Genomic DNA, 22,175 nt, shown 5'->3' on the forward strand with positions numbered 1-22,175 from the left:
AACAAACACGATTGCGAACAATAAAATGCGACGCTGTTTAAAGAGGCGGACCCAGGTTACGAGGAGAATTATCAGTATGGCATACACACCACGTGTCAAGCTTTTGCAACATCTAAAGAGACTAAATATGGAAAGTTGCCTTTGTAAGTTAACATGACAGTACCAAATGGAGAAGCCACACGAGAGAACAATTCATCGTGGGCTAAAGAATGTGTTTTAAATATTATACACAGCTTTGCAAGATAATATCGACGAGTTTTACTCGTCTAGGTGTGGGAGGTGTAGGCCTGATAAAATGCGATGTTGCTTCAGAGCCTTCCTTTCGTAATATGGCAATTTTATTCAACTATTTCAAACGCGGCACCGTAAATTTCTACTGGGTGCTCGAACACGGCAAGCAGGTCGCGGGGCAAAATCTTTGTAACATTTTATTACCGAAACAGCGATACTAGCAATGCTTGAGCTGCACTTGCTGTTTTCTAAATTGTAACCTCCTCAATCTCATCACTGTGATCAGGAAACAGAGAGGAAAAGTATAGCAGTAGTACGTAGAGAAATATTCAATTTCAAGCCCTTTAGCAATATCATCTAAACAAATTGCCAGTTCACTGTTGAATTCTCGATGGAAACAAACAGCTGATCAGGGACGCAAGCTTGGCTTGGCACTGGCTTGGCCGTTCATACAGAGCCAAAAGCCGCTGCAGGAAACTGGATTGCGGATCGTATTGAGACAAAATATTTTATACATTTTTGTTTTCTTTGTTTCATTTCTCTAATTGCTCTTGTGATGGCGTGGACCGCGCTTCGTGATCTCATATACCGGCGCACTGTTTTTAAGTTTAGTATGGCGCACGATAATACATGATTGCGTGCTTTAATTTAAAAAGGTTCGCGAGTATGGCAGCAACACTGCAATGTCGGGAAGAGGCACGGGGAAGAGGATAGTAGTAGAACCAGTAGCAGCTGCATGCCCGGGTGGAGCGACTGATGCCCAGATGGAGGAATGTCAACCCGATGCCTTTTGTGTTGGCCGTTCTGGCAGTTCCGCCGACTTTATAGAAAGAGACGACCCCGTCGCTTGTCCTCTTCTCTTTTCCTTCGGGCATCGGCGACAACATTGACGGACGACGTGTTCGACTTCGCCGTGCACGTGAGTATAGGTTGGTTTTTCATTCGAGTGAATTCTTGTTCAGATTTGCAACTTGTCGACTTCATCCTTATCACCTGTCACCGGCAATAAGTCACATACGTGTGATATTTAGGTGAAATAAATGATAATGCACATTTTCTGCTCCATTTGCGTGACTTAGCTACACCAGGACATGAGGTAAAGCCTTTGTCGCCTAGCCACTAGCAGGCAAGATCGATCACTCGCATCCTTCAGTTCACGAATCAACGCGCCTGCCTTAAAATTAGTAAGCTGCTCGCAAAGAAATCTTACCGAGGCAATTTTGTTTTCTGTGAACAATGCACCGTAGATTTGTCTTGAATAACGAAAAAAAAAACTTGAAAAATAAATGTTGCGACCTTTTAGAAAACGCCGTGTCTAAGAGCTAGACGCGGCATTTTGTAAAAGGCTCATTAAATTCAGTATGTTTTCGTAGTTTCTGCTTGAAATTATTATTGTCTATGAATTTCATGGCCCAATCTTTTGCTTTGGCTGAAAATCTCGGTGGCAAAAACTTTGTTCAGTGTCCCTTTAAGGGCAGGTGTAGATGCCATCATTTCAGTCGCAAATCTTTTTGCTAGTCGGTCGGCTGGTTAACAATAAGGGTACTAACTAGAGTTCCAGATTTCATCAGCAACACATCGTCATGGCTTCATCAGATGCTGCATTATATACATTCTATCCTCGTTTTTAAATAGGTGTACCGTATGGTCCACTGTTACAGGAAACAAGCGAGCTCATGGACAGTGAGCCATGTGGTGCTAACTGGCAGCGAGGCTTGTGAATGGGACGCATGCGCATAGAATCGGGGTGCGCCCAGTTTTGTCTGCCATTTCTCCGCCTGTACGCATGACAGCATTGGAAAGCGCATCCGTATTTTAGCTGCGCAATTTATCTAGCCCAGTGCTTCAGGGATTTCCTGTGAGCACAAAAAATGCATGATTTTAATCGTTGCTGCAGTGTTTTGCAAGTTGTCACCGTAAAGCACATCATATTTTTCGCATAATGCTCGCTGCAACTAGCAAGTTTCGATGACTCAAAATGCTGTTCAGGTCTGATGTAGCAAACATTTTAAGCTCGTCTTCGTGACCATGAAATATTGGTTTAATAAATAATGGAAGGCAGAGTTGGTATCAGTTGATTTACAGTGTGAAAATGAAAACTGCGAAAGACCGTGCCTCGCAAGTAAGCCCCGAGAGCATGAGCAGAGAAGTAGCAGATGAGGATGCTCATGCGCTGCATTTCCAAATCTCACCAGCACTAATGCTTGACGGACTGCTGGCCACGCACTAGCGTGTTCTTTCTGAAACAGGACTTTGGCCCTGTAAGCAAGTTCTTGAAGGGCATAAGTAAAACGTAGAATGGGCCACCTAAATGCACCCATCCTTGAACCATTGGGCTTATGAATTAGTGCCCCTTTCAAAATACAACTATTCTGAGCTATAAATTGTGACAGAACAGTGCACGAAGTTTATAAACGGGAAAAAAGTCTTTAAATGTCCCCTTTATACATAGTGTTCTTGTGATGTCACTTCTGCCGTTGTCGCCCTCTCCCGCCATGCCCGGATAACTCCCTGGGTACCTACGGCAGTTCACGTGCTGCAGTGCGGTTTGTTGGGGGCTCGTCATCTGTTGCTGTGAACGATGTGGAAGCATTGTGGTTTTTTGTTGTCTTACTCTAACGAGCTCATTGGATTAGGAAGGCCTCGCTCGTTCACTCGATACAAGACCAGATAATCAAGATGTGCGACACATATACCAGCCACGGCGTACACCGGCTGCCCGCCACAACCTATGAGGGCCTATTATCTTGCTTTCACTACAAATTGCCTGGCCCAAAAACAAGTGAAAGCTCAAAATCTCTCGAGCCGCAATTTTAAGAGTGGATGTGCGAAGCGCAGCTGCTCCCATCGAAAACTAGTCGTGCAGAGCTAGGCAAGTTTACAAGAGATATAATATTATGAATATATTGTCACGGCCTACGCCACCAAAGTAGCAATGCCCCCCCCCCCCCAAGTGTTTTAAACAGTGCTGATGTTGAGCTTGAGCCTCTTTGATTGCAATTTGTGGAAATAGTCGAGGAAAATATTATACAAGGCAGATAGCGACTTTGCGTGGTGTGTGTCGCGGTAATGCCAGTCATCACTTTATTTTTCGCGTATGCTTTAACACACTTTTCACTTTGTATTTTGCTTTTGTTGTACGCTAATGTTCAGTGGAGTCACTGAACATGATAGAGACCGTGTATAGAATTAATTGACTAATTAAAAAAATCCTGACGCCCAATTTGAACCGATCGGCTATACTTCAAAGTGAACTAATATTGTTTCCCATTCTTTATAGTTTGTTTCAATGCAATACCAAATCTCCGCGATCGCCATCACGATTTTAACCGCCTTCCTCGCCATCATGATTTTAACTGCGGACAAGTTTGTATGTACAGTATCTTGGTAAGCTATATCTGTTTGCAGGTAAATACTTGGCTATGGCACTTACCCGTAATGAAGTTGCACCTGAAGATGCAAATATTGCAAAATTACTTCAAGTAGCTTTTGTTAATCTGCACCAGCCAAATACGCTGGTACTTTTAGGAAAATCGGAATGTGCGTTCTCAATTTCAGGTTATAACTTTCAGCGAAGAAACACCCTAAGCTCTGCTCCCTCTGCGTGGACTACTAAATCAACTTGCCTCACTAGCAGCTCGTAATTTCTCAAACTTGCATCGTGAGGCAAAACTAAACGGGTGCAAGCACGAGGAGACAACATGGCAGTTGTAGGCGATAGATTCGGTTGGTGCCAGGGCATGTTGGTGGCGCATTTCGGAAGTGACGAAAAGGCGCTGCGAGATGCATGTGCACACTTTGTATAGTTGCTGTATTGGACAGAAAACTTTTTTTCTTATCTGAGCAGTTTTACCAAAGGAAGCTTCATCATATGGCGTGATAAATGAAGCGAATCCACAGGTTGAACCACATCATAGCCTCGCTGTGCTTTTGTACTTTTTTTAGCTCGCAAAATTTATTTGTACATATAAGTGACAACTTGCCAGTAATAAGGCAGCACTTGTTTCTTTACCATATGATCATCTCCGGTGTGCTGCTGCCTCAATATTTCAAATTCTAAGCATTTACACCATTGTATGCTAACTTTTCCTTCAAAGTGAGACAAGCCACATGTGTATCGTAGATCAAGAAGCATGCCAGTTTTACGTACTTGCAAGGTAAACATCAGAAATGCACAGTTGATCAAAAATACTAGTTTAATGGTGCATCTACATAGCAAAGCACCTGTGGCACCTTGGGAACAAGATAATGCCACATATGTTACAAGAGATAATTAAAAAAGACAGGGGACGTTCCGTGAACAAATAGAAACAAAAATAAAATGGCACGTGGCAGCGAGCGAAGGCGGCAAGGGGGGGGGGGGGAGCCCGTGGGACTTCAGCGGATGAACGTAAGGTGTGTGTTTAATATGTGGAAGAAAAAAAAATTCAAAATCTTGGCGACTGAAATGAGGGTGACTTAGTGAGTGCGCTCATGACGAGAGTAAACACGGTTATTATTATTATTATTTTTTTTTCAAATCTCTTTTGAAAGCCACAAAAAATCTGTATGTGGTGCAGCCTAACAGAAGGTCTGTGAAGGCAAATTATGAATTCGTCGTCGTACAAAGGCCTTTTTTTTTTTTTTTTTTTTCATGCGCACCATCCCCGCCGCGGTGGTCTAGTGGCTAAGGTACTCGGCTGCTGACCCGCAGGACGTGAGTTCGAATCCCGGCTGCGGCGGCTGCATTTCCGATGGAGGCGGGAATGTTGTAGGCCCGTGTGCTCAGATTTAGGTGCACGTTAAAGAACCCCAGGTGGTCTAAATTTCCGGAGCCCTCCACTACGGCGTCTATCGTAATCATATAGTGGTTTTGGGACGTTAAACCCCACATATCAATCAATCAATCATGCGCACCATAAATAGTGCTCAAAATTTAATTGCATATGTTGTTTTCATCCTCGCTGTATTCCGTGCTGTTTATGATGTAAAAAAAAAAAAGTAGCACGCTGAAGTGGTGCTGCTTTTGGGCAACAGTTGAAAATGGCGGGGTGCATGAATGCGGAATACTGCCGCTTACACTCAAATCACTCTTGTGGTCACCTCCCACTGTTTGCAGCATGTGTTGTGTATACACAGCTGCATATTTCCTAGCTAGAAAAATTTGATTTTAGGTGTTTCACGCCATTTTTCATGTAACTATTCCACAATTGCACACACTGATCAGCAGGCTTTCACTTGCGCTGAAGGACACAGGTGCCATAAAATTCATAGTCGATTCTTTCAAGAAACCGTATGTAAAGGCTGAAGCTTCATGCGTACATACACACACACATACCATATTGTTTTTTGTACTTTATGAAAGCTGGGAAGGTCTCATGTGCCTCCAAGCGTAACCTGTCTTATTTATTCTCCATCACCCCAAAAGTTTTGTGAGTTTCAAATAAAAGTACTTTGCGCATGGCCACTTTTGGGTAATTTTTTTGTGTAGGTGTTATTTGAGCAGCCTACAGTGTTTACTTTATAAGCCTGTATGTATATGTTGCATTATAAAGATGCAGAATGTGTGTAGCTGTACAATATAGATGAAGTGTAAAAATTAAGTGTGTCTATTGTAGTGTTCTTGCAACCAATCTTACCCCCGTATTCTAGAACGTCCCTCCACTCAACGCTTCACCTTCACTTGAGATGGCTGATGGAAGCGCCGTCTCTAAGCAGAGAAAATTGCTGCATGTCAGCAATACTCTGCTGTGATTCTCGAGTAGTGCAGCGTCGCTTTCAAACGAGCAGCAGCACAGTGCTCAACTCTGTCAAGTGAAGGGTGAAAGTCGAGTTAGGGAGCGTTTATGAATATGGGGATTAGTTTTGTTGTCTTGTTAACCTGCCATTAACACTGGATTGATGCTACTTTGCTCTAGCTGTACAGTGCTCTCCAAGGCTCAAGGAGGCACCGCACGGGGAAGGCTCGGAGCAAACCAAGCGTGAGTTTCCTTTCATTGTTACACTATGCACGTATTAAGTGGTAGACTTTAATGTATGCTATTTGTATTGTGCAAGTTTTTGGGGACATACAACTTCCAACACTTATATGTTCTGACGAAAATCACGCAAGAATGAGAGAAGCTTGTGCAAAAATTATGCAAGAGTGTAAGAAGCTTTTGCAGAAGTCTGTGAAATGAAGTTTTGAAATTTTGTGGCAATGTGTCATTGTACAGTGGTCAACAGTCTTGCTCAGCATGCTTGACTGCAGGGCTCCCGGCTGCACAGGCGCATCTACGGAGTGCCTTATGCATGATGGGCCAAATGTCAGCCTGCACACTGGTGCCTCTTATCCCCGTTTGTCTGTTACATCAGTGTCTCTTGTAAAGGGGATCAACTGTGCTACCTTTTTTTTTCGAATGTAATGAGTTCTTTTTCCAGATTATTGTTGTTTTAAGGTAGAGCCTCACATTTCTATCAAATACTGAAGATTCTATTTTCCCTTCTAGATGCTATGAAGTCACTCCTTGTGTTACAATAGAGTGAACACTGTTATGAGAAAAGCTACTTTATGGAGTTAACTCACTCCATATTGACTTAACACACAGAATTGGTGAAAACTACACTCCATTCCAGCTGCATTAGGAATAATATTCATTTGCATACTTCTGTTTCTTTTGTTTGTTTGTTGGCTGGAGGTTTGGAGTATAGGGTGGCCAGACAGAGGGCACTGTGTAGTCTTTCTTCATCTTCCCAATTTTGTGAACATCAATTGATAGCCGTATGCGAAGCAGCCAGCATGCTGAAACAGCGGTGCAAGCATGCAAGATGTTCACCATTGCATGCAGTCAGTTGCTGTGAGCAACCTACTGCATACAATTAACTGCGAGTGGTGAACTAACGCTGCACTATGTGTGCCTCCTGGAAAGCTGCAATGGTAAAGTGCCACAATCGTATAGTAACATGGATAACATCGCAATTTGTTTGTTGAATAATTTTGCAACAGAATCAATGGAGTTTTGGATAAATTTGTGTATCTGCCTGGTTCATCAAAGCTACAGAGTCAAATGCGGTATATACTCGCGTATTATGTGTACTTTTTTTGTCAATCCGGTCATGTGCGAAGCTAGTAGGAATCGCTGGCCTAAAAGCTCAACTGGGAATATATGTTGCAGGCGCTGTCACAGCTGTCTCAAAGCGGATTGTCATTTGTTTGCTAAGCCTGTTCAAATGCCCCCATTTTCTTGAAGTTCTTCCGAACAGTGCTCACAAAAACCAGTTCCCACGACAGGGTTATACCAGAGAACATAAGTACTCTCCAATAAATTTCGGGAACCCAACGTAAAGTAAGATGCAGACAAGGAAGCGCGATGCCAACACAGTGCTGTGTGTGTCGCCCTTCATGTGTGTGTGTGTCCATTCCTTGTCCCAGTCTTCTATTGCGTTGTGTTCCCTCCGATATCTAACCACCACACCCAAGCTTCTATGCTAAGTCTTATTCAACGCACTCTTCTGCTGGCTCCCATACTGAATATTGCATGTCCAAGAACTCCACGCTGATGTGCTTAGCGGTAGCACGGTTTCAGTTTTCTTCGGTAAGCTTTATAACAGCAATCTGCCTCGTATATAATTATTGTAGCCTATCACAAGGAACGGTAAAAACGCAATGGCCAGATGGCGAAACCGAAAAAAAAAAATGAGTGCGAAAACCTGTCTCATCTAGTTGATGTGACAGGTCCTTGCACGCGTTCAACATCTGTGCTGTGTCTCAGGAATACATTCTTGCCGTGGAAGAGGTGGGAAGATAGGAGGCAAACCTTTAGGCATTTCGGACTACACATAAACAGGTTTCAGTTTTCAAGTTCGATATTCTAGGGAAAGCATAAAAGTTCATGGAAGAAGGGACCTTGCACTCAGTCCATTTTGTGTAAGACTGCCCTCGCCTGCTCGACAAGAGATGTGCCTGACCAGAGCATCATGAAGTCAAATGTGTCTGTGTGTGTGCTGGCAAGGTGGCTCGGGCTGGTTGGGGAGGGCAAAGTATGCAAGCAAAAAGTTTCTTGTAGTAAAGCAGGCTGGCTAATTATACTGGCGAGCAAATTATGTGAGGATGCAAATTGTGCGAGTAAATATGGTATGTATTCTTGTATGTTTCAGCTCTATTGCTACGGATCCTGCGGATCCAACTTGGCATCCGGCAGCAACAAAGACAGGTTCTGCAGGAGGTGCGACAGCTGAAGCACAAGGTACGGCTCTTGTCCGTGCCTCAGCACGCCCAGCCAGCACAGTGCCCCTCTGACCTTCCCCGGCTGCCTGCTGGTACAATTGGAGAAGTGGAGGCAGCAGAGGCAGCTGTGCAGAGTAAAGCTGTGGCTGCGGCTTTGGTGTATATTTCTTGATTTTTAATATGCCTATGTAACATGCAGAAATTTAGTACTGCTTTAAGATGCTGTGTTTCGGGAAACAAACTAGTCAGGTTATCTCATGAGCCACTGTACTACAGTCGAATATGAATAATTCGTACTCAAAGAGGCCAGAAAATTTGTTCAAATTAAAAGAAGTTCAAAATAATGAAAGTTACCGTAATTACTTGAATCTAACACGCACCTTTTTTCCGGTTAAGAGAGTTCATGAATCGCATGTGCGTTAGAATCGAGTAGGAAAAAAAATGAATATGGTCATTCTATTGCCATCGCCACTTACAAAATGGCCGCATCCTACGTGCGTCGGCATGGCGCGTCGGTCATTTCTGCCTATGTGTTTCCCATGCGCGGCACTTCATACGTGTGCTGAGGAGTTCGTCATCTTGTAGTACATTAGCATCGACGGCATGGTAGGGTCGACTCCAAGAACTCGACGAGTGCACCACAATGCTGCTTCTAAAAGAAAAGTCGTCGCGTGTGCCGGAACGGACAGAAATCGGGCCGCATTGTGGTCATTCGGAGTTCCCGAAACGTGCGTGCGGGACTGGCGGAAACAAAAGCAGAATATTGTCGACAGCAAAGATTCACGCAAAGGCTTCAGTGGACCACAGCAGGGTCGGTTTCCACAAATTGGAGAGTTGCTCGGCGAGTATGTGATTAAGCAGTGAGCGGCACAGCGGCCCGTGACGACAGAACTGCTCCAAGTGCAGGCTATGCAGTTAGCCTTAGAAAAAGGGCTAATGCAGAGCCATTTTAAAGCGAGCAGGTGCTGGCTAACGAACTTTATGAAGAGAAAAGGCTTTTCCCTCCGAAGGCGAACGGGCATATGCCGGAAGTTGCCGGAGGAGTACGAAGAAAAGCTTCAGAGTCTTCAGAAGTTCTTCCTAAACTTGCGGCACAACAACGGCTACCTGCTTGGGCAAATCGGGAATGCCGATTACACGCCTCTTTACTTCGACTTGCCTGGCACCAACAACCGTCTAGGAGAAGGGGGCGAAGCAAGTTTGTGTACTGGCATCGGGCCACGGTAACACTAGAGGGACAGCAATGCTCTGTTGCACGTCAGATAGGCGTAAGCTTCCCCCGTACTTCATATTTAAACGGAAGACGCTCTCAAAAAGAGTCGTTTTCGCGAGTGGTGTGATCAAGCGGGCCAACGAGAAAAAAGGGTGCGCGTTGCAACCGATGTCTGAGGTTTTTTTTTTTTTTTTTTTTTGTCGTGGAAACCGGGCGCGCGTTACAATCGAGGGCGCGGTAGAATAGAGTAAATACGGTAAACGAGCGGAGGGCTCACCATGCAGTGATGCATGTGCATGGAGAAGTTTTATTCACAAATTACAGGACATCCGTCATTAATTAAAGTAGTCAATACATGTCTGTACACGTTGGCCTTGCAACGAGTCAACAAGTTTTGCGTGCAGTTTGCAAAGCATTTGTACTTCGGCTTCAGTATTCTCCTGGCAAAAGAAGTTGCGCGCGGCAACGTCCAGCGCTGACACTCTTCGAAACAGTGGAAACTCTGTTTCCACTGTTACCATCTGCGCTGCAGCCGGAGCGTGGCCAGCACATGATGAGAATGGAGGAGCGTCTCCACCTGGAGAAAAGCAGATCGGCATTCGAGAGAGAAACACTCCGCGGCAGCTTTTTTTTTTCTCTCTTCATGCGCGGTGTTGAAAGGAGAAGAGTCTCTACATAGCAGGAACGAAAAACAGGGAAGCGTAACACCGGCGCGTTGCAGATCGGCATGAGAGAGCCAACTCTCTGCGACAGCTTTTTTTCCCCTCTTTCTCTTCATGCGCAGTGTTAAGAGGAGAAGGGTCTCTACGTGGCAGGGACGGAAAAAGCCGAAGCGGGGCACAAGAATGTCGCAGATTGGCATTTGGCAAACATTCCCCCGCAGTCTTTTCTTTCTTTTTCTTCATTTTCTTCTTCAAGCATAGCGATGAGGTGTCTGAAGTGCCACCGCAGGATTGGGCGGGGTGCTGAGAGCATTTTTGGAGCGCGGTATAGCTTTGATAGGACCACAGCGTCAGTTCGAATTGAGTGTGTTGGAATTAATGAGATTCGACTGTATTTACTATAGTCTGTGAAGTCCGAGTGAACTGTCCTAAGCTAGCAGACGATGTAGGCGGCATCGTGTGTTTGATGGGCAGTGACTAGCAATATCCTGCTTAAAACAGACATTCAGTAATTTTGTTCATTTATCACCCTATTTCGTGTGCGCTGCGGCTCTCTCTACTTTGAGCTACAGTTCACCCTGCCTTGTGTTAGCTGATTTCTTACCTTTTAAAAATCTAACATGCACCCAATTTCGCAGTGTGAAGAAAAATGCACCTTTGTTTATTGTGATGAGATTTCTATAGCGACATGCCTTTTTGTTGGCTATCACAGAAAAATATAAACAGCAAATGGTGCGACAATCTAGTGCGACCTTTATTTTTCTATCAGTTTCATCTATGACCAAGATTTGGTCGCTCAAAGGTTGCCTCTTAGTATGCCTTGATCATGTTCATTTATCTTGTTGTGCTCTGCTTACAATGCATTGATTAATAACATGTCCAAGCTTCTTTTTGAATTCCACATATTTTATCGTTTTTCACATGTAGAAGCTACTCCTGGTCAAAATTCAGGCAAAGACATTGTAACCTCGAAGAAACGTGTATTGGAATTTGAGCACTGTACAAAGTAATTATACTATTTCATAGCTAGAATCAATATTTATTAAGGGTTATAACAGTGTTGCATTTGATTTCATAACAGCGAAACTGCATTCAGAGAAGGACTCTGAAAGGTTCTCACACTGAGTGTGAGAGGGCTGATGTGGAAACCATTTTAGGTCAAGTGAGTTGAAGTTAGCGTAAAAAAACAATGAAATGTTGTGATGCCCAAAAATTCAAGTTGTTGTTTTCAGTGTCCTCTTCTTGCAGATTTTTATCATATAAACATTTCGATGTGCTGTTGCGTTCACCCCAGCTATGCTTCTTGCATCTTTTTACAGTGCAATCACCTCCTGCAGATTGGGGGACGTGGCCTCCGAGAAATTAGTGTGAATGCCATGAAGGCTGTATTGGCACATGACGTGCAAGTGCTGTACAGCCTTCATGGCAAAAAAGGGAAAAGGGCCTTTGTGAACCTGAGGCTCTGTAGATTAGTGACAGGTTAGACTTGTTCATTGTTTTATGTGTGTGTACCCTTGTGTATTCTCTGTACTGCAGTGCTTCATGTGTACTATGGTATTTCTGTTCTTGTATGCAGATGTCATCTGCCAAAAAGCAGGGTGCGACCAGGCGGAGGCCCTCAACTTTATTAAGAGGTGGCTGCCAGGGTCTGGTGATCGCTGTGGAGGCAGGAAGCGGCGCTTCAGAGAAGCATTTGTTGTGGAGCAGCCCGATGATCCCCACTCTCAGAGTGCAGATTATCGGCTGCTCGCGGCAGCTGGCTTCCTGCCCAGCCACAGCAGCCAGGGCCTTGACAGCACCACTGTCACTGTGCCCCCAACGCAACCTGACCTGCAGTAGAGCGGGCCTTTTTTAGTTGTGTATATATATTTTTCAATGTATACATTTTTTGTGGTACCAAATAAATAAAAAAAAACAAAGAATAAATAGTCTGCAGACTGTCGGTGGTGCACTGTTCGGCTAGCTTATGCTGATTCGGAAGCACCATCACCATGTTTTAGTTACAAAAAAATGCTCTAAACTATAAATATTCTCGATTACCATGTGGAGGACATATGTGGGGATTGCAAGTGGGGGACATACGCTTTGAACATTTACTTCCTAACGACTTTTTTCAATCTGCTGTACCAAATACCAGTACCAAATAAAGCACTCGCTATTGCAAAAGATAAATTGGTAAAAAAATAAACTACGCTTCTAGTGTTAGCAAAGGGAATAAGGTATAAAAGATGAAATAGATCGAGTAACTGCTTTCAGTTCTCAGCATTCAATTTTCTGTTGCCCCAAGTATACAGGGCTGCAAAGCTACAAGAGCGGGTCATCGAGGCATATTGTTTAAATCTTCCGGTAAGAAAAATTCCCTACTAATAATGGTTACATAATGGCAAGCCAATCAGTAGCCAATATTCGTCGTGCAGGAAACATCGGTGTAATAACGGCATTTGATTGGCTGCAATGTGGCCCTGGATTGGTCCAATGTCGGTCGTACATCCGTAGCCAATATTCGTCGTGCAGCAAACATCGGCGTAAAAATGGCATGTGATTGGCTGAAATATGGCCCAATGTTGGCCGAACATTGGCAGCTTTGTCGGCAATACGATGGGCCTTCGTCGGCCCGATGTTGGTTGCATACTGGCTAAAACATCGGCAAAACGTCGGCCCATCATTGGCTTGAACGTCGGCCCGACACTGGAACAAGTTGCACTTCCGACGTCGGCCCGACGTCGGTGCCGATGTTAGCCGATGTTGGTCCAAGATTGGTCCAACGGTGGCGTGCTGCCTGGGTTGCTGAGAAGGTGACGCTGCAACCACCTGAGCGTATGTCGGCTTTGGAGTGGTATGCGAGCTCGGAACTTGCTCATACGTCATGGATGCCAGTTCCTTCCTGACGATGTTGAGGAGGCTGCCCGCAGAAGGTGTTATGCGGAGCTCACAAGACGACGAGGTGGCCTGAAATTGCAGCTCCTCGCGGATCATGGACCGTATCAACGCACGGAGCTCATTGTCATGCGTTGGCCTGAGATCTCCTGTGTCAGGTTGTAAACGTATAAGTTGAAGGTCGTCAAGTCGCTGAAACGTACTGATGATATCCGTGACCGTGGTAGGGTTCTTTGCCACCAAAGCGTTAAATGCGACTGCGCCTATGCCCTTGAGCAGGTGGCGAACGCGGTCATGTTCCGCCATCGAGCTGTCGACGCGACGGCATAGGGCGAGGACATCTTCAAAGTACGAAGTATAGGACTCGCCGGAGTGCTGGACACGTTCAGCCAGCTTCCGTTTGGCGATGTCTGCACGTACAGAAGGGTTGGAAAATATCTGATGGAGCTGCTGCTTAAAGGTAGGCCAGTCGGGGAAATCCAGCTGATGGTTGAGAAACCATGTCTTAGCGACCCCCGTCAGATAGAACGGTACGCGGGACAGCTTCACAGAATCATGCCAATAGTTAAGCGCACTCACACGGTCGTACTTATCCAACCAGTCTTCAACGTCTTCACCGCGAAGGACAGCGAACATCGGGGGATCTTTTTGAGGGGCGTTGACGGTCCATGAAGGCATGCCCAGGGGTGTAGGCGGGGTGGATGGAGCCGTGTTGTTGTTGTGCTCGTCTTGCGACATGACCGTGGGCTGACTGCGCAAACGGCGACCCGACCGGAGCTCCATGGATGGTTGGCAGTCGAAGATAATGAAGAAGCGCTGCAGGGAGAGGACCAGGGGACCGGAAAGCACTCTCCACCACTTGGAAGGTAACGTTTTTGCTGCGGACACTTCTTTTACTTGCCGAGCGTCTGCCCCACAACACAGGTCAGACTGATGATGATGAGTATGTACATATGACAAGATGACGCGCATGAATAATGCTCACAATATATATATATATATATATATATATATATATATATATATATATATATATATATATATATATATATATATATATATATATATATATATATATATATATATATATTGGAGAGAATAATTCCTCGTTATACAACAAAATATTTTATAGAGTATTTGTGAGACGGAAATGAAGTTAGATGAATGAATTCATAATGAAATACAAATAAAGGATTGATAGATAGATAGATAGATAGATAGATAGATAGATAGATAGATAGATAGATAGATAGATAGATAGATAGATAGATAGATAGATAGATAGATAGATAGATAGATAGATAGATAGATGAAGTTCGCGAAGAGATGTTTTGCACGTACAAGTTGGATGCCGCAGCAGACACCTTGAGATTTTCGAAGTGCCAGGTACTGACTGTAGTTTAAATAGGCGCCCATGTAATGTACATGCATCCCGCAGGAGTACGGTCAATAACGTGGGTTCAGTCTTTGCGAGCTGCAAGGCCTCGTTCACCGTCGCCTCGCGTGACTAACGTCGCAGGACAGGACATGTGAACAACCGAAATAGGAGAAAAAGCCCGCGCAATTGTGATAGCCTGATTGCCGACAAGATTAAACTGATGAATAACCAGAACGCGCTTACGATACGGCTGATGAAAAATACTGACACGATAGAGTCATACCAGAAACGCTCCGTAGTCGCGAGCTTTTTTGAATCACTCAGAGTGCAGCCCATTATTGTTCACCAGCAGCGAGTTACGCCAGGCAAGCTCAACATCAATTTGGCGGACGATGGTGTGCATACTAAGATCACTAAGGTCTGCTTCATCGAACGTGTTTTCCAAGCGCTGCACTATACAGCATTGTCACGTATTCGTGACAGTTAAATGTTAAGTTAAGATGTTAAGTCAGCATGCGCCTGACGTTGGGTCCGACGGCAGTGACAACGCGCCTTTGTTGTCCTGACTTGCAGCGACAGTGAGTCATCAGTGTCCGATTGTTGCGGAATTCTCGTGAATGACACGTATATAGTGCAGCAGCCAAATGACGGATAGCAGCAGCGAAGAGCGATCGTTATCTGACAACACGAGTTGGTTGATTTGTGGGGTTTAACGTCCAAAACCACCATATGATTATGAGAGACGCCGTAGTGGAGGGCTCCGGAAATTTCGACCACCTGGGGTTCTTTAACGTGCACCCAAATCTGAGTACACGGGCCTACAACATTTCCGCCTCCATCGGAAATGCAGCCGCCACAGCCGAGATTTGAACCCGCGACCTGCGGGTCAGCAGCCGAGTACCTTAGCCACTAGACCACCGTGGCGGGGCTGACAACACGAGTTAACCACCACGAATAACGACGAACTTCTCACCTCAACATAGTTCTTGACAGCCACGCAGCCGTTGCTTTGGTAGACACCCAAGCTGACTACTCGGTTATGAGTTAATCTATTGCCACCCACGGGAAGAAAGTTCGTACGAGGAGCGTTCCCATATGCAATTTGATGGAGGATAATCAATTACCATTCATTGGCGTCGATTATGGCCGTTTGAACAAAATCAAGAAGCAGCAAAAGTACTGCCTCCTAAGGACAGAACGCAACACTCTGAAAGCGCTGTGCACTGCAAAGTACAGCATAATAAATAGCGTGTGACTCTTTTTGAAGTGTTCTGTCTTGCCCCGAATACGACTATAAAGACTCACAGTGAAATTTTGTGGGTCAAAGACGGTAGGCTATAGCAGAGTGTCATGATTGTCTTGCCAAGAGTAAAGTGACTCTTAATCAAAATATCACATCATCGCCTCTGAGAGCAGTTCGGTGGTTCTGGCCGGCAACACTCCTACGTGGGTAAGGTCACACCAATCGAAGCATCAAGCGACTCTACCACAGTTGTGGGATAGTTATTTGAACCATGCTCTTCTTTTTCGTGACTATTGTTGGAAATAGTGAAGTATTCATTGTAAGCAAATGCAATGATACTTACTGTTGCACGGAGTGACGGGAAGTAATAATAGTTCAGCTTTAGCAATACTTTAATAAAGCTCCTCAAAAGAGTACAGCTTCTTCCACAGAGTAATATAGGAAGCATTAAAATGCTCTGCAATTTCCGATGAACCAGTTGAGGTAATCATGCTTTGAGTTCTTGTATGAGAATAGCCAACCAATATGTGTGATTATCGTGGCCATTGTGTGATTTTATGCAAAAGAAACTGCAGAAATTTGCATCATGATCTTTTGTATTTCTAATGAATACATAGAAAAAAGGTGATGGATGAAGGCATCGAACCGGTGACTTCATTGTAGTGGCTCTTCTTCAGTGTGAGCCCCCCTGAAGAGCGATACCTCGAAAGCATATGAATAATATGATGAAAAAACATACTAGTATTTAAAGTTTGCAAAAGCTACAAAATCAGAGATTTACAGAGACATGACGAGGGCTCCCAACAAATGAACAAGTACAAAATGCATGTTAAAAACTTTGTTTGTTTCCGCTTTCGTGTAAAAGAGAGCTTATAAACAGTAACTTTTGTAACAACTCCCAAGACAGCAGACTTGCAGCACAAAATCATGTGAGCCTCTTTGAAACAACCGCAATCGGTTTAGACTCCTTTGTGTGGATGCCACTCTGCTCCTTATCCATGTCACCTTGCCCAAAAAAAAAAACAAAATGTCTAGGACCGACTGTCATGTTGACAGGGTGAAGGGCCGCTCTCGAGTTTCCCACCACGAGCAGTGAGACATCAGAAACCAGCGACACCTTCGTTTTCGCGAGGACAACTGTCAAATGAAGTAAAGTGGTGCGAGAAGCAACCCGGTGTTGTGAGAATAACCGACACATATACCCTGATTATTTGTATTCAAAAACACCGTTTCTACAACAAACTGTTATCGTTGTTCAACACACCTGAGACGATTGTTTCGTTTTAAATAACTATGCAAAGAAAGCAAGTTTTCCCGTAAAAGAATGCGGGAAGCTTGTTTTGCAAGTGGTTATGGCAATGCACGAATGCACGAATGAAAGAATTTCTTTTTAAGAGGAATTGCTTCGAAATTTGCTTTCATAACATTCCTGTCGTTGTGCCGGCATATTCGAATACCGAGGCGCATCTTCCGGCCGTCAGGGGCACGCCGTGAGCGGGTACTGACCATGCGATTTACAAACGTAAGCCACACTTAAATACCCAGATACGCACATGTGAGTGCGGGAGAGACACGGAGCGCGTGCGAATGCTATGCGTCAAGGTAGGATATCTCCTATGTAGACTAGTTGTTGCAGTCACGTACAATCCCTCAATTTCGTTGTAACGCAAAGCATCAACGCAGATGTATGCTTCGTCGGGAAAGTTGGTCACACATTGTGAAATAAGATCAAAAGAATTGACTGAAAAGAAAAAAAAAGGTGCTGGTGAATCTTGCCGCTCAGCTATCTCAAGCGAATGCATTTGCGTCCGTGTAACTTAGGTCTCTCGTGGATCGAGCTAGAAAAGCTCGCACTATTTATCATAAATTAGCTGTTGTAGTTTAACGGCCCAAAACGACGACATCGTTATGGAGGAGGTTCTGGTAGAGGGTTCAGGAATTTTCGACCACCTGGTGTTTGTTCTCAAACAGTTGTAAGTGAACGGGTATCCTGTGTTTCGGCTCGATGTAAAATGTGGCCGTTGCTGCCGGGATTCGATCACGTGAGCTTCATGTCAGCGGTTATAACCGCTAGATTTATAATAATATAATAATAATAATAATAATAATAATAATATATTACTAATTTGTGTTTTGTGTCCCAAAACCTCGATATTATTATTAGGCATGCCGTATAGTGAAGGGCTCAGGAAATTTCGACCACTTGGGGTTCTTTAACATGCACCTAGAGCTACGTACACGGGCGAAAACCATTCTCGCCTCTATCTAAAATGCAGCCGCCGTGGCCGGGATTAGATCCCACCACATTCGGGTCAGCAGTCGAGTGCCATTACCTATAGACTAACCTGGCAGGTAGGCCGCCGTAAAAAAATTTTTAGTACGAATAGTGCATATATTTCTAAAGTCTGCTTAAGCTCACCCTAGGTTGCCTCTGTCACCAGTTATTGTTTTAACGTAAAGTGATATAAGCGGCTCTTGCAAGTGTTAAAAAAGACTGAGATGAAGAAATAGGCTTGTCAGACTACGTGCTGACGTTGGTCTAGTTTACTGGAGTTTAAGTAATCTGCATCTTTCCACGTCCACGTCACGCAACCACTCCGCTCAGATTTTTAGACGTATTTATTTATCTGTGCGTGGATATGAACTGCTTGTTTGGTAAGTAATAGTAGTAGGAGTAGTAGTACACTTTAAAAAAAGAGCGAGTAAAAAGGATGTCTTTTTGTCCCACAACAATAATCGTCATCTATATTGCGTTCCATCCTTGCGCTATCGCCCCGCGCCTGGTACATTCCGGTCACGATCGACATGCCCATTATCAGGGTTATATTGCATTCTCGATAGGAAAGTGGCCAGCGCTGAGTTTTCAAGAAAGGAAGCGCACGCGAGCCTGATGACGATTATTGTTCTGGGACAAAAAGACGCCCTTTTTACTCAGTAATTTTGAGAGTGTAGAAAACTTTATTATGTACATAATCCAGACGGGCTAGAACTCCAGTGCCCCTAGGAATATACAGGGTGAAGAGCGAAATTTGTGCGGCAGGGTGGTGCCCCTATACCAGGGCCCCACTGTAAAAAATTACTTTTAATTCAATCTCGTGATTTGTATTTCTTCTAAACAAAACGCTTACGTTCACGCCCCTGCATGAATGAAGCAATAATTCGCCACTGCTAGGTGTACGTTTCTATGCGAATTTACATTTTAGAAGTTCTATTTCTAACAGAGTTGAAGCATTAGCAGCGAAAAAACTCAGATTGAGGAGCAATAAAGCGGTCTTTTGGCTGTACACCAACCACTTGTTGGCAGACGGAAACCTTTCCTTTATTTCAGTAAAACGGCGTTGCGAAGTGCCTTCGATAAGGCTGACTGAAGGAGAGCAATCCATGTCCAAACCGCGATAAAGGACTCAGTTTTGTTGGGGTGGCGTGTTATCGCTGTAGCCTACACAAGCGAGACATGAAAGCAGAGTCTGAAGTTTAGTTCCGCCGTGAGGGCGTCGCGAACCCAAATAACTGCTGTTTGTATTTCTTCTCGCCACCGGGCTTCGTTCTTTTGCCTTCAGTGTCTGTCGATTCACTCTCCCCGTGTTCATGAAAGCTCCTCGCGTCAAATTCCGTCCTTCGCTTCACAGAGGTAAGCTCTGCGCCGTTGTTCGACTGAAAATGACGCTTTGCTTCTCAAGAATCGCTGCAGACTATCGCTGATATGCAGTGGCTAGCTCTGCCTAGAGACGGAGCTCCCATCAACTTTCTCAGGGGAAGGTAAAGCATTGTGCACACGAACGTTCCAGAATACAGGTGTAGTATTGCAGAATTCGTGCAAGCGCTAACTCACGATGAAAGCCCGCATGCAAGACGGAGTCGTGTACTCTCCTTTTCCCAGCGCGGATATTCCTTCTTGTTCAGCCTACACGGTCATCGAGGAAGCTCTATCCAGAAATCCGGAACGGGTGGCATTTGTGAGTTATTTCATTGTATCTTTTCACGCTGCATTGCAAGGCCTGGTGAACGGTAGCTTTCAATACTTCACGCTGTGCATTTTCGGGAACATCGGACCGAAGTTTCGCCACAGTCTTGAAGAAAGATGTTGATGTGTAGCAGTGCTGCGTACGGACAGAATCGCACTTGTCTAGAGCCGCGGAGCGCATGCCTGTGGACGCTGTTTTTCCCGACCGCTGCTATCTCACGTTCGCTACACGCTTCCGTTCGCACTTGAGTTAAAGGACTTAGTATTCAGCATAATTATGTTAGGCATAATATACGGCGGCATTCTTTGGAAAATTCAGCAGAAAACGGCAGCTGAAACGGCTCAGCTGGCCGCTTCAGACAAGTGGGATTCCATACGTCAATCGCTAAGCTGTCTATTTATTTTCTGTACATGAATGTCACAATAATTTGTGGTAGAGTACAATATAAAACTAACACGCATTGTTTTGATTGCCAGAGTGATACATTGCTTGCGTGGGCGGGAGTTTTGGTTCCGGCTTTGTCGCAGTGAGGAAGAACATGTGGTGACTGGAGGTGTTGTTCAAGCTCCTCATTTTTTTTCTATCTGTGGGACTTCTCACAAGAAGTGTTTAGTATATCTAAATGTTTATGCACAATTTCCATCAGTACGTCCATGTAATCGTGGCTTTTAGCTTCTAGTTTTGCTTAGTGTAGGGAAGTTCGCGATGCATGAGGTCTGTGGATTCGGCCAAATTTTAAACTGACTGAAAGCATATCCTAGGGAGAGCAGCTTTCGTGTGTGGAATGACGTTTCCTTCTGTTCACGGTAAGAACCGCAGATTTATGGCCTGTAACGTCATCTGAAGACGCTTTATGTAGTAGTCGGAATTTTCTGAAAAAACGACGATGTCTTGAGTAGACCAGACAAAAATGGTAGTTCATGCCTACCTGTGTGGCATCGATTAGTGCGTTGTACTGATGCAGTGCGTACGAAAATGGGAGGCGCTGAAGAAATAGCGAATGACATGACCTTAAGCTCAAATAGGATATCTAGTGTTGCCATCACAGTTCCTTCTCAATCTGTCTGTGTGACTTTCAGTTTGCCAGTAACCTGTCAAGAAGTTCATCGACGAGAAATACCTTGAGTTGCGCAGCTGATCCGCAGTGTCGTTTGGTGGTAAAAAAAAAAGATACGAGTCATCAGGGATTACGTTGATACGGTGGTGGTAGGTGCAGAATCGCAAGAATGCTATCTTAGAATTGACGCTTGGGGCAAGTTAAACGTGGTTATGTATTTTTTAAATGGGCAGCTAAAAAAAAAAGAGGGCGCAACAAATATTGCGCAAGGCCTTCTCACGAATAACTTTATTTGAAAGAACGCACAAAATTTAAACCACGAACAAATGTCGGATGGTCATACTTGATTGATAGTCAAACAAAATACAGAAAGACGTGTTCCAACAAAGATCAGAAACAGCTCGAAAAAAAGTTTTAACATGCGCGCATTGTACTAAGGGCTGAAATGATTGAACAAAAAATTCATAGTCATTCATTGCTACTGAGATCGTGCTTTTGCATTGATTGCCTTTTTTTTTTGTTAAAGGGGCCCTGCAACACTTTTGGATCGTGGTCAAAAAAACGCCGCCCATCGGTAGTAGAGGCTCCCGGCAACACACGAGCCGAATAATATAGCGCACCCCATGGCCTGTAATCTACAATAAATGCTAAGAGTCGGCTACAAATATAGCTTTCTCTTCTCTCTACAAATCATGGCTTTAAGCCCGGTAAGCTCATCTATGAGCCATTGGCTGATTTGAACACGGCGCACTCGGTCATTACAGAGGTCGCCGCGGGAAGCCACGACTTGTCCACGCGCGTGCGCGATCACCCTGAGACAGCCACGCATTCAAAAAAAAAGAAGAAAAAAGTGTTTAAAACCAGAAGGCGCGAGTAACGTGGTTTTTTTTTTTTCCTTTCCATCACTCTCTGCTTAGCTTCTAGTAATTTCGTCGTGACGAGAGCAGAGATAATGTAATTGCAGTAAGCGACAAATCTTTGTAAGTACACTCGCACTGAACGAATTCTTAAAATTTTTGTGCCGTTGAATTCGTAAGGCAATGAGCTCTTCCGATGAATTTGTTCCGTGGTTGCTCGAAAAAGTGTTTCAGGGCCCCTTATATTGATGAGACTAAACAATGTCTCTTGTAGTCTGATTCTTATGCCTGAAAAAACAAATGTTATCACAAAAATTAGGGGTGCATCTGCGTTATGCATGGTGACAGGCCACATGTGAATACGCGTTGCCTTATAGCGAACGCTGGTGTTCGGACCTTACATTGAAACAACGGCCTTTTTTTTTCAATGTACACATCAACACAGGAAAAACTAAACCTGTATACTAAAGTTATGCCTCGTACAAACGGTGGCGTATGCTGTGCAGC

General features: G+C 44.4%; 2 protein-coding genes across 2 annotated transcripts in view; both read left to right on the forward strand.

The window, feature by feature from the left end:
* The first annotated feature begins 564 nt into the window (after nt 1-564).
* On the forward strand, nt 565-12,878 carry LOC142766979 (uncharacterized). The gene is made up of 5 exons (XM_075868192.1): nt 565-1,150; nt 6,137-6,191; nt 8,347-8,435; nt 11,611-11,770; nt 11,868-12,878. The coding sequence occupies exons 1-5, from the start codon at nt 1,004-1,006 to the stop codon at nt 12,128-12,130; spliced, it is 714 nt and encodes a 237-aa protein (XP_075724307.1). The 5' UTR covers nt 565-1,003; the 3' UTR covers nt 12,131-12,878.
* Nucleotides 12,879-19,351: 6,473 nt separating this feature from the next.
* The window catches only part of LOC119179993 (luciferin 4-monooxygenase), a 41,685-nt gene continuing 38,861 nt past the window's right edge, over nt 19,352-22,175 (forward strand). Inside the window, exon 1 of the mRNA XM_075869284.1 lies at nt 19,352-19,745. The gene's annotated coding sequence lies outside the window, so the exon portion shown is untranslated. The remainder of the gene's footprint in view (nt 19,746-22,175) is intronic.

This window comes from Rhipicephalus microplus, chromosome 7 (assembly GCF_043290135.1).
Source record: "Rhipicephalus microplus isolate Deutch F79 chromosome 7, USDA_Rmic, whole genome shotgun sequence".
Taxonomy (NCBI): Eukaryota; Metazoa; Arthropoda; class Arachnida; order Ixodida; family Ixodidae; genus Rhipicephalus; species Rhipicephalus microplus.

Excerpts from the sequence above, each read along its gene's own strand:
- LOC142766979 (XM_075868192.1), top strand. The coding sequence starts at position 1,004 with ATGTCAACCCGATGCCTTTTGTGTTGGCCGTTCTGGCAGTTCCGCCGA. Across the intron at positions 1,151-6,136 it reads TGTTCGACTTCGCCGTGCAC|TGCTCTCCAAGGCTCAAGGA; the intron begins GTGAGTATAGGT and ends CTAGCTGTACAG. Across the intron at positions 8,436-11,610 it reads TGCGACAGCTGAAGCACAAG|TGCAATCACCTCCTGCAGAT; the intron begins GTACGGCTCTTG and ends ATCTTTTTACAG.